The sequence below is a fragment of the Channa argus genome, chromosome 21 (genome assembly GCF_033026475.1).
Source record: "Channa argus isolate prfri chromosome 21, Channa argus male v1.0, whole genome shotgun sequence".
NCBI lineage: Eukaryota > Metazoa > Chordata > Actinopteri > Anabantiformes > Channidae > Channa > Channa argus.
Genome location: NC_090217.1, coordinates 1,697,845 through 1,710,326, shown reverse-complemented (window position 1 = coordinate 1,710,326; position 12,482 = coordinate 1,697,845). Strand labels below are relative to the sequence as shown.

The following is a 12,482-nucleotide window of genomic DNA, read 5'->3' as shown; positions in this document are numbered from 1 at the left end:
AAGTCAAGAAGTGAAAGCATAAAGCAAAGAGAGAGATGTGTCTGTGTGAGTCACTCACCTAAAAATATCACCCATATTCCTCCAGTTCTCTTTGCCTGGTTCCACTGACCTGTGAGTCACAGCTCCAGCTGGAAAGGTTTGGAAGCAGCCGGCATTCAGGGAGAACCTGGAGATCTGACTGGAAGAGGATGATTTTTGTCAGTGGAGCGATCAGAGCAGACTGAGGGCAGGTTAATGGTGAGACATACGTTTCAGGCCTTTTTAGAGTCGAAAAGTAGGAAAGTGCTGCATTGGTATAGTTGGAGCTACCTGTGCAGCCCCAACACAAAATGTCGACTATCTGCTCAAATTAAAGTTTCCCGGAAAGACATTCGTATTAGACATTTATTTTAAAATTGATGGCCCAAGATTAGCCCTTATTTAAAAAATTCCATTGTAAACCAATTGGAGCTCCATTGTTTTCAACAGTAATCAGGCTATTTTTAAATGACTTCGTGCTGCACTTGCAGTAGATTTTTTTCAGACTACAAATAAATATAACACACTATGTTTTAGTTTCTCTGATACTTGTCCATTCCACACAGTAATTTGCATTAACATGCACCTGAAATCTTGAACACACGCTCTTGAAGCTGCATGTAGTTTATACAAAAAGAAAAATCTCAACTATAAATATCTGTTTAAATCTTTTTAAAACTTCCCCATGGTGGGATAAATAATTTGTTTTAGATAAGATAAACCTTTATCTATGTAACTTAAAGGTACAAAGAAAACAATGTATTTTAGAAATTATGGCAAAGAGAGAGAGAGAGACTTTAATTACAACAGCAGCAAGTTCACATAGAAAAGTAATTAATAAAAAAAAAGGGGTCAAAGATCACTGTTGGTGAAAGTGGAGCTGATTTTAACCATTACGTGCTGAGAGTTGCTTAATGATACATCATGATTTAATGCTTCATCATAATTTTATAAAAATTATAGAGGATGCAGAGAATGGGGTTAGATGGAGGCAGATGATTTGCTGTGGTGAACCCTGAAAGGGAACAGCCGAAAGGAAAAGAAGATTTTTATAAAATGTGTTTTTTTTTTTTTTAATTAAAACCACCGGGTGGTATTAAAGTTGTGGGTGATTGATGTAAGTTGTTACCTTTCATTTAAAGTATAAAAGTCCAAAGTGAGCAGATTGATGTTGGATCGAGTTTCTGTATGAATGTTGGAATGTGTATGGAGAGACTGAATGTTTGAAGGTGTCTCTCATTCACTCACATTGTTACAAAGTTTTAAATAGAGTCTTAATGTTTTGAAAAGCCTCAATGGGATTTAAAGATTTACTACAAGAACTAATGAAAAAAGTTTCCCCCGAATTATTGGAAGTGATTTTTCTATTTGAAAGTAACACCTGTTGGTGTGGTAGGCAACGCATAGTGTGTGTATTGGCAATATAGATGTGTATTTGTAAAAGTGAAGTTGTTTGTCATGACTGTGACGCTTAACTTGTTTCACTGACCTGAACTGATCTGAATAAATGTAGCCATAGAACAACTTTTTCCCCCCGAATTGGGGGGAAAAAGGGGGGAAAAAATGACAAGATTACTGATCCATCCATATGTTCAACCCCAGCTTTCAGTTTTCTTTCATCATTACTACTAACAGGCCCTGATTTCTTGAAATATGTTATTGGATTTAGACTTATGCCAGGTAAATTATAGAGAACAGATATGTGGACAAGTCGCTTGTTTTCATTCATAAATTGAAAAACATTTGGCATTTGACAGTGAAGGATACAGAACAATACTTGGCTTTAGTTTAGTGAAAACAACACGTGAGCTTAGGCAGAAATGGAAATGACTGGTATTTGTGAAGGTGTGAATGTTGTTTATTAGGTGTGACGTGTTTTTTCTTACCATTTTACTGTCTTGTGTTGTAGTGGACTGCAGTTTGGGGGGGAGGGGTCATTGTGCTTTAGTTTCTATAGGTTCTGTCAGAGGACATGGAGCTGAACATGATGTAGAAGGCGAGCTCAGCACCTGGAATGCAATGACACATTTCTACAGTGTGTCTCTGGTTTCTTATCGTCAGTACGCAGCACTGTCTCTGTTTTCACTTCCATGCTGGTTTGATGTCAACAGTCATTTGTTGTTTTTCTCTCCCTCCCCATGTTCAGCCTCTTTTCTCTCTGCTGCAGCCAGAAGATGGCATGGTTTGTATGCAGTCTCCTCTCAAAACTAAAGATCAGGGCCGCTCTGCTATTAATAGCCCTGCAATACTTTTAAATGTGTGAGTCTGTAAATAAACCGCCGCTCACCAGGAGAGAGCACAGCTGTAGGAGCTGAGCCTCAGTCTGAAAAACGAGCACACAAATGCAACATGCACATGAAGCAACGTGACAATTCATCCCTGTCTAAGTGGCTGATGATTGTGATTAAACCTGAAAAGGGATTTCCTTGTTTGAGTTGAGATTTTGGCTGCAAATGTGTCACCTCTCCTCTGCCTGGAGGATTTTCTGACAGTTTTTCATAGCTGCAGGGCACTTTCGACAGCAATTTGTTTTCACCCGGCTCTTTATCTCTACCCGGTCGCTCTTCAGAGCAGCAGCAGTAGTTACAATAATGTAACAGCAATGACTTCCTCCGACTTGATAAAGAACTGCATGTGAGGAATTACAAGCAGCAGTAACAGGCCCAGAATGAAATGTGTTTCATCAGGCCTCCGGAGGGGAGAATAATATGTTGGCTTAATCACGTCTCACTTAAAATGTGCAGACAAGTTGCCTGGTAACTAAAGTGGAGTGGAAATAGTTGACTTAAGAGTCATAATTTAACAAAAGCAGCAGGAGGATGTCTTTGAATATCCATATTCAAGGCCTTAAAAATGGTTCTGAATGAAGCTACATGTAGACTTGAATTCAGGGCTTTAAAACAAGCTTATGTTCCCTTTAGGACACTTAAATTTCCAAGTAGTTTAACATGTTCAAGTCAGACTTTGAGTGGAATAATTGAGACGTTTCCTGAAGTTGTTTTTCTTTGAAGATAACACTGAGATGAAGGGCGGCTTGGTGGAAAAGTACTTTTGAAGCACATCTTCATCAAGACCAAACTCAGGAAAAATGACATTCTTGATTTGTTTCTCTCTCTGTGTGTGTGTGTATGTGTGTGAGTGGAGACCAGGAATTAGAGAAGAGAAATGAGCTGTAAATGTTATCCTTAAAAGTAAAACCTGGTAGTTTTGGGGGAGATTGGGGTTCGGGGGTTACATTTAGCTATGAAGTGGTGCTGTCCTTGTGCTGCCAGTCATGCGCTGAAAAAGAGCACCACATAATAAATGGGAATTTATATTGTTTTTCCTTGACAAGGTCACTGTGAGTGATGGGTGAAAGGCAGTGATGGGTTGTAGTGTTGGTCTGAACAGGGGGAAAATGTGAGGAGGGGGTGCTATAAAAGCCTTAAATTACTTCAGTGTTTTTGTAGTGACAAAAAAACTCTACAAAATCTACAAGGTAAGTCTGCTCGGAGAAGTAGACATTTCATTTTCTGTGAATGGACTTGAATAGATGTGTACAGAAAGAGAGGAAGGCAAAAAGGGCGCACTTGTGAGATGCTTTGTTGTCTCCATGGCAACAGGATGAAAAGCTTTGTGGGTGTTGTAGTATTCATAGCAAGCTAACACAACAAACTTCATGTGGAAAAAGGCCCCATTAATTAGTAGCATAGTTGGTAAGAATTTCATTGCGGTTGGAGGCTAGTTTGGGTCAAACGATTTAATAAAACTGATTTTCGGGGAACAATCACAATATTACAAAACCTGGGGTATGTAAACATTCTTCTTTTTCTGCTTTCGCCTGGATAATGTTCATTCTGCAGAATATATAGACCAGCAGTCCCCAACAGAAAAGTCGGGACCTCTTGATAGCCCACAAGACAAATGGATTATGGGATTAGAAAATGTTACACACATACTCTCTGTGGAAATGGTGGAAAAATTCAATGAATATTTACAGATTTCTGAGCAGGTCTGCTACATCACTGTTTCAGAGACACTGATAGTGGTTATTGAATTATGTTTGACATGCCTACAACATAATTGTCTTTTTATAAGCAAAAACTTCACTGTTTCTTTCTCCATTCCCCTTATTGCTGTTTTTTTCTAATAAATACCTGCTAAAAACTATTGGAGTTTTACAGTAATTCTGAGGAATGTTTCCAGGAAATTAGCCGAACATTGTGACTCATAACGCTACTTTGTTCGTATTTTTTAGCAAATGAAAAGATTTAGAAAGAAAATTATTTCTAAGATTGCGTGAAGAAAGGAAGCAATCTGCCACATTTTCATCACTCTAAAGGTCCTTTGGTAAAACCAGCCCTTGTCAGAGGCCATTTGAACTTCATGACTGGCACTTTCTTAAAGCTCACAAGGATTTTTCTCCTTAATGTTTGGCCCTGAATTGTCTGACTCTTGCTATCAGACTTTCAGCCTCTGTGGGTCTGATTTAATCGTCCATCCACACTATGAAAAGTCTTCTTTGCCCTCTGACATACATTGAGTTTACATGTGGTCCGTCAGGGAGACCAGCTGCTGTGTTAGCGTGCGTATGGAAACGTAAATGCTGCACAGAAAACTAATGAAAGCAGCAGAATGAGGCTCCTCTCTGTGGCCGGGAGTTTTATTTTAAAGGCTGACATTTTAGCTACCTCTGTAAATGTATTCAAATTAATTTCTTATTATTGCCTTTCTTATCGGAGGCCACAGACATAAACAAAGATGTGGACAAATGCTGAAAAGCAATTAAAAATAAATGGGGTTTGGACAGAAGTGCCCCAGAGAAGGAGATAAAGGCAGAAACAGTATGGAGGCTGCAGCTGTTTCAGTTTTATATTTTATTTTTGTCTCAACTGTTGTAGCTGTGTGGACTTTTTGGACACTCCTGGGGCGTCATCACACTAAACGGCTAAATTAACCCAGTTATTTGGAGGGAGTGAAGTGGCACTGTCGCCTACAAGTGCTGTTATTTCTGAGGACTGTATATCCATAGTGTCTCTCCACAGCTGCCGTGTGTGTGTGTGTGTGTGTGTGTGTGTGTGTGTGTGTGTGGTAGTTCACTGCACATTACTCAACGGTCAGCTGAATCTGCGCCTGGAAAAGCAAAGAGTGATTACTGTGCAGCTTTGCTTAATGAGAAATAATGACTTGCCCACCACGGAGTGTTTCTTTTATTTTTTTTGTTCTTTTTAGCCTTCACTTTACCTGAGCTCCATGTCAAAGGATTCTTCAGAAATGAAAAGCTTCAGCACAGTTTGTTCTGCCCTTCATGAGAGAGGCAACAATAGTTCTTAAATGAACGCTAGTTTCCGTAGCAACATGCCAAATATAACAAGGCATAAAAATAAAGGGATGCAGACGTACAGTGCTGACAGGAGCTGGACTGCAGGCCTGATCTTAAACTCTGATTCTGTTCAGTCTGTTTTACGCATGTAATTTCACTAAATGTTAATGTCTGGACACATTAAGCTTGTACAGACTTCTACACTGACAGTTTCCTATTTTTACATAAATATTACATAAAACATGATTAGATTTTAATACATAAATGGAGCCTGATTACACAAATGAAATGACCATATTAAACATATTTCAATAACCTATTGTGGAAAATGATCCTATTGTACATATTTGTATGTGGATAAAAACAACTTTTTAGAGTTATATGGTTATTTGATTCAGGTGTTTTAGTCAATGGGATCACAATCAGGTGTAAATCTGGGAGGCCCTGCTTTATTTAAAAAAAGTCTTCACTACCTAACTCTGGTCTTGACAACACAGGGTTGCAAAAATGTGTCACGGCTTAAACTAAGGAGACGTTTAAAAACCATGGACCACTAGTTGACTGTCAGCAGATCTCGTACAAATAGAGAAAATTCAACACCACTGTTGCCCAGGAGTGGCTGACCTATAACGATCATACCAGGAGCAAGGTGTGGAATAGTCCAGGAGGGAACTAAAGTTCTATCTTGCAGTGGCTAATATCCGATTCCACATCAGGAGAACTGAAGTCGTTTACATCTTATAACCTCTTTCTTTAATGTACAGGTTTTCCCAGTCGGTCTTAAACAGTACACAGTGAAACACGTTCTCTATGTAGTAAGAATTAATCCTGTTCCTACTGGTTGTGTTAAGAAAGAAGTTCAGATGCCATGAACCAGATTCCTGGGACTTAAACAGAGGCGATAAGGGATTTTAAAGGGTTCATATTCTGTTAGCCAGATTCCTTACTACTGTTGTGGTTACATAACATTTGGGAGCTTATGAGAGATCAATAAAGGAAAAGTAGAAAAATCTTTTCCCACAGACAGCGACATCCTGATTTTAGTCCTAAGTCGGTTATTAGTTAATGGTTTCATTTTTTTTTTCTTTTTCAAGTTAGACCATGATTGTTGCCATAGTGCTAGTGGAAATAACATTTTATACAAAGCAGGGGAAAATTTAAAATTGATGCTACGTATTATGTCAGATAATATTCTTCTTTTGGTGGATTCACTTGGTTGGTTTATAGCAGTTGGTTAGCATTAAATTGGTTGGTAGTAAATTTGACCAGATATGTCCAGGTGTTCTGACACCTTTTTATAATATCAGTATAATATTGGACAAATTTATCTATAGATTTCACTACATTGAATACAAAAACATGAATGAATTGAAATGTTTGGTTTGATACTGAATTTATGGGCTTAAGAAATCTTTTTTTTTTTATTATTTTGAATTAAGACTTAAGATTCTAAAGACTATTAAGACTACAAACTGAAATGTTGCTAGTAAAAAAGTTAATTATTTTGCCATTTCCATGATTTTTCTTTGAACACAGCTTGTTTGATTGCAGTGCAGTCGTTGGTCATTAAATGATTGAATATTTGACCTTTTGACAGATTTTTCTTTTTCGGTTTAATGTCAAGGAGTTTGAAGTTGCAGCTAAAATTAGAAACCGATGCTGATGGGCTGATGCAGAAGCTGGTTCATGTGACTAAGAGACATTTTTGAACTGAGTTGAAGGGTTTTCAGGCTCCCAACAAGAAATTCTGTGAAAGACAAATCAAAAACTGAGAGACTGAGTCAGAAAATTGCATCTTTGGTAGAAACGGATGTTCACAGTGAAACTTGGAAGCCTGTGGGAACATTATGTGCTGGAACATAACACGAAAATGATCAAAGGCTAAAAGACTTAAAGTTGTTCAAAAACAGAACATGGACATGGGTTTTAGTCAGGAACCGTCTCCCACAGAGACATCTTCAGGTTAAAGGCCATGTCTGTATGTCTGTCTTCTCTCTGTATGTATGTCTGCCCTAAAACACTTGAACAGATTTTACAACAGCAACAGATGATGATTCCAGGACGACAGGAACCATTTGAATTATTTCTGGTAGAGTGTTTAGTTAGTCCACAGAAACATTTTGCCTTCTGTACCTCAAAATCAAAGAGCTGATTCCTAACATGTTAGTGGCAGAAAAGTGCAGAAGAGACCCCATAAGAGTTTTGGATGCAGACAGGAGAGAGATGAGAAAGAAAATACTGTGTATGAGCTTTAGTTTCATTGCAAAGTTCAATAGATTTTATTATTTAAAAGGTAAAAAGAGATCATGCATTTCCCCCCTTGTATGATATTTGTCATTTCATACTGTCTGTACATGGACATGTCCTTGAGATTCCTTGTCTGTGTTGGGGCACTTGGCCAGTAAATGTGGTTCTGATGCAGTTTGCTTTATAGAGTTTAGCTGTTTATCAATCCTGTTTATTCCCTTTGTCTGGGGAACAGCTTCAACTCAGGGATGTTCCATAGCTTCCTGCACCAACGGCCTTTTTCAGAGCCTTCCACTGCATTAAGCAAGGATTCAATCAGACCTTTGCCATTTCAAAACCTTTCTTTCATGTTAAACATTCTTTGGTACAGCTACTTGTGTGTTTAGGGTTTTTGTTTTGCTGTTCGATCCACTTTTTGTTTTTTAGCTTTAATTCACAGATGGACCTCTCGACATTTTCTTGTATAATTTTAGAACTCATAGCTCAATCAGTGACTACAAGTCATCCTGGTGCAAAGGCAGTAAAGCAGATCCTGATCCCCACCAGTATGTTTTACAGAGAGAAGGATTAAAGTTTGGGTCTTGGTGAGGCCACCGCTGAAACTTGCTAGCAATTTCTACATCAATTTGAAGACAAAGTTGCGTCCTTAAGACCATCTTACCTGGTTCTTCCATTGACCTGCCTGTGGAGCCTCTGGGCTCCGTAACTCTTAATGAGTTTATCCCGGTGTCTTTATCATCTCTACAGGATGTTATCCACAGGCTGAAACCGACTTTGTGCCCGCTGGATGTGCTTCCTACCACACTCTTCATGAAAGTGTTAAGTGCTATCGGCGTTTGGCCAACCATATTTATTAACTCTTGCCTCAGCTCGGGGGTGTGTCCGGTTACTTTTAAACATGCCTTTATTCGTCCCCTTCTCAAGAAACCCAATCTCGATCTTACAGAAATGTCACATTTTAGACCTGTGTCATTTCTGTCTTAATTAATAATATTCTGGACAAATTCCATTGAGGATTTAGATCAAGACATAGAACTGCCCTCTTGAAAGTCGCTAATGACATCCTGCTTTCCTTGGACAACAATAATTCAGTTCTTCTACTTAATGCTTGTCCTCACAGCACCATTTGATATGGTCATAACATTTTGATCTCCCACCTTGCTCATATGGTGGGCTTCCAGGGCAATGTGCTCAGATGGTTTAAATCTTACCTGAGTGCTAGTTCTATTTCAGTCACAAAAAGAGAGAGCTCATCATCTCACTCCCCTTTGAAATATGTTGTGCTTCAGGAATCCATTTTAGGTTGAAAGGTGTCCTGACTATACCTTCTCCTTTTAGGCTCTATTCTGGAAAAGCATAGCTTTTCCTTCCATAGCTTTTCCTTCCATAGCTTTTCCTTATGCGGATGACATTCAAATCCATTTCCCACTTAGTGCAAAAAAAATAAAAAAAGGCTCATTACAATCCGTTTTTCTTTGTTTGAATGAAGTTCTATCATGGAGGCACAAAATGTCCTTTTTCTAAATGAAACAGAAACTGAAAATATTTTATTTGGTAAAATAATTTCTACTGATCTGACACAATCTGTGAGGAATCTTGCGTCATCCTGGACAATCTAAGCCTGGAAAATCACATCTGCCATATAGGTGATGTAGATCATTGCGCTCACAGGAGCAGAGCCTACTGGCAGATTTAATGTTTTTTAAATCAGAACTCAGAACCCGCCTTTATAAGAAGGCATTTCATTGAGTGGAGCAGTAAGACTCCATATTTATGCATTTCTTCATCTATTTATGTCTTTGTGTTTGTGTTTGGTTTGTGTCTTCTTTTCAATCTTACAGTATTTAATGGTACGTTTTTTGTATTTAGACTAGGAAGCTCAATTATTGGTTTTAAATTGGTTGTCAGATTTTTTCCTTTCCTTTTTATGACTTCAAGCGTTTATCTGTGGTTCTGTAGAGGATGGTTTTACATTTACATTACATTTCTGCATATTATACATTTTAAACCTCATAACTGTTTTCCTGTAAAGCTCTTTGGTCAATCTGTTGGTTGTCGGAAAGTGCTATATAAATAAGCTTTGATTTGAAATCAAAGTTAAATCCTTTGGGAATCATAATTATGTCCACTGTCAATATTTTATGACTTTAACACTAACATTAAGTTGCTGTCGATCTACTGGTGAGTTTTCAATTTGTTTGATTAAAAAGTGGGAAACCTTTTGGAAGCAGTAATCATGCTTTTGGGCCTCTAGCAACCAAAATATATCCTAAGGGACCTAAGGTTCCCAGCAGTTGTCTACGCTAGACAGACTTTTAAAGGGAAAGAGTAATTTATAGGTTGAGAGGGAAGCAGCATAAACATAGCACAAAGCTACTGAGCTGAGACAGTGTGACAGTATCCACAGATATAAATAACCCGGTCAGTTTGGGTTCCCTCCTCAGTTCAGACTGCCAAGGCTCTAGTGGATCCTGGACGACCTCACTCTCACATGTGCAGCAGAGACGAGACAATTTCATTTACCTGCATCTAATGAAAAGGCAATCTGTTGTGTGATAGCATTGAGATGGAGTGGCCATCCTGTCTGTAGGTTCAGAGCAGAAATTAATGACACTGTGTCGTCCGCAGCTCCCAGAGGCAAAACTAAGAGGCCGGGAGGCGTCTGCAGCTTCGCGGACTCAATCAATTTCTCTCCAATGACCTGTTGGAGACCAGCTTTGACAGCTGGCGCAAGATGGCAAAACCTGGAAGCCAGGTCAATCAGGAGACTGTAATGAAAACCAAAACGTTGTAAGAAGTCATTCTACCACTTATTAGCAAAATAGAAATGGTGAGAACCACAGACATAATGTTTAACTTGCAAAAATTATTTTTCAAAACTTCGGAGCCTATGTAACCATTTATTATATTACTCGTAATAAAGCAAATCAGAGAAAATAATAGGAAAAAACACTAATGTTTTGGATAATCAATTTGAATCAAGCTTTTTAAACATGAGGACTTGCTGATTTTATATCATACACAGAATTAGATATTGCTGGGTTTAAGACTGTTTGTTAGGAAGTTGTGGTAATATAATAAAGTTCAAATTCGAAGTCTTTACCTATTAATGGAGCCATAGGCTTATAAAGCCACTGGCCGTATCAGAAGAAGCACTGAAATGGCTGTTAGCGAATCCTGTTTGGACAAAAGTAACATTGGTGTCAGAAAAATGTTTTTACTCCAAAAATTGACTGAACATCTGGCAGATAGCTTTTCCAAGAGCCTCTTTTAATTAACTTGTATAAACAGTATCCACAGGCATCCTAAATGATGCTCTAACAGTCATTTTCACTGTAACTAAGTGGCTGTTTCTCCTGCTGGAGCTGTGAATATGTCAGAACCACACCTCTAATTGAACACTGGCATGTTGGAGCATGTTCAGCCTCATGCTGCCATCAGCTGCTGTAACAGCTGGGACCAGGCTTTCTCCTCCATCCTCTGCCTCATCCTCTCTGGGCCTCCACCTTAGGCTTGTCACCTCCTCACACCTCCTCCTGCTCCTATACTTCTCAGCAAGTTTCCTCCAGTCTCCCATGGTTACGCTCTCGAAACACCAGTGCCCCACATGCGTCTTCAGGCCGTCTTGCCTTAAGGGCTAGTAAACGTGAAACTGTTAATTATCCAGACAAGGGTTGTTCTTTGTATAGAAGGAATGTTTTTAACATCATATCTCAACAACCATGGCCTAGATTTTCATGACTTCAGGTATGGATATTCATGTTCCATAGACGATGAATAACTAGGATTTTGAGGATGCCTGTCTTTTTCTCTAGGGCCACCAACATTTTCCATTCACTTCGAAATCAACATCTAAAGGTCAGACTGCAGTTATTTGATTGAGCCTAATAAAGGAGCTTAGAGGACAAAACATTTCAATTTTGGACATACAATGGTAAATGGTAAATGTTCTGCACTTATATAGCGCTTTTTCTACCTATTGGCACTCAAAGCACTTTACACTGCTTCTTATTCACCCATTCACACTCACAATCACACACATTCATACACCGATGGGGGAGCTGCTATGCAGCTGGCCAACACTCACCGGGAGCAACTAAGTTGGGGTTCAGTGTCTTGCTCAAGGACACTTCGACATGTGACTGGAGGAGCCGGGGATTGAACCAACAACTGTGAGATTGGTGGACAACCGCTCTACCTTCCTGCGCCACAGTCGCCCACAATGCGATACAATGTCATTTGGTTTATAAGAAATTATGTCAAGGGGATGTTCATCATGTCCAGAGGATAAATATTGTGAATAACAGTATCAGATACATTTAGATTAACTTTATTTTAACTCCTATAGAAGTTTAGTGCAAATTTATGCTTCCACAACTAAAAATATACATTTAAAAGTCACCTTGCCATTAGATTGGCTATTTATATTCATGATCCATTTTTTTTTTTTTTTTTTAGATAGGTGTATTTTTACCTAGTCACATTTTTCAATGTGAACTTCTCAGGTGTGTCACCATAATTAATTTTTCGATGGCCTGTTCCAAAATAGCTATCTTGAAAAGTTACCAGGCACTTGCCAGTTTACTCTTTTTGATTTAAAGCACCAAAGACAACTTTTCCAGACACTGAGCAGGAGGTAAATTTGGGACCGTGTCTGCATTGGGAGGAAGGCAATGGAGGCAGCTGGCCTTCGTTTCCCACGAGGCTCCATGGTTGCAGCTTTTGAGAGATGAAGCCCGTCAGAGTTAGCCAAACAGCGCTAATGCTCTCCCCAGAAAGCCTCCCCATCCAAATGGTAACAAGAAAGCAGAAGCAGGCTGTTTGTGTGTGCATTTTGAACAGATGCTCTGGCTGTAAATATGGGGGAAATGCCATTTGTTTTCATTTTGTTGCATTCAGGGGAAGGGGGAGGATT

The 12,482-nt window shown here is 38.9% G+C and overlaps 1 protein-coding gene across 5 annotated transcripts in view; it reads left to right on the top strand.

Moving 5' to 3' along the window:
* phf21b (PHD finger protein 21B) overlaps positions 1–12,482 on the top strand; it is an 82,751-nt gene that overhangs the window by 27,644 nt on the left and 42,625 nt on the right. The window contains exon 1 of one of the 5 annotated variants that reach the window (XM_067489984.1): positions 12,247–12,362. The exons of the other annotated variants lie outside the window; for them this stretch is intronic. Within the exon in view, the coding sequence (XP_067346085.1) occupies positions 12,297–12,362 (66 nt within the window). The 5' untranslated portion in view covers positions 12,247–12,296. Of the gene's footprint in view, positions 1–12,246; positions 12,363–12,482 lie in introns of those variants that run through there. 5 annotated transcript variants of the gene reach the window in all.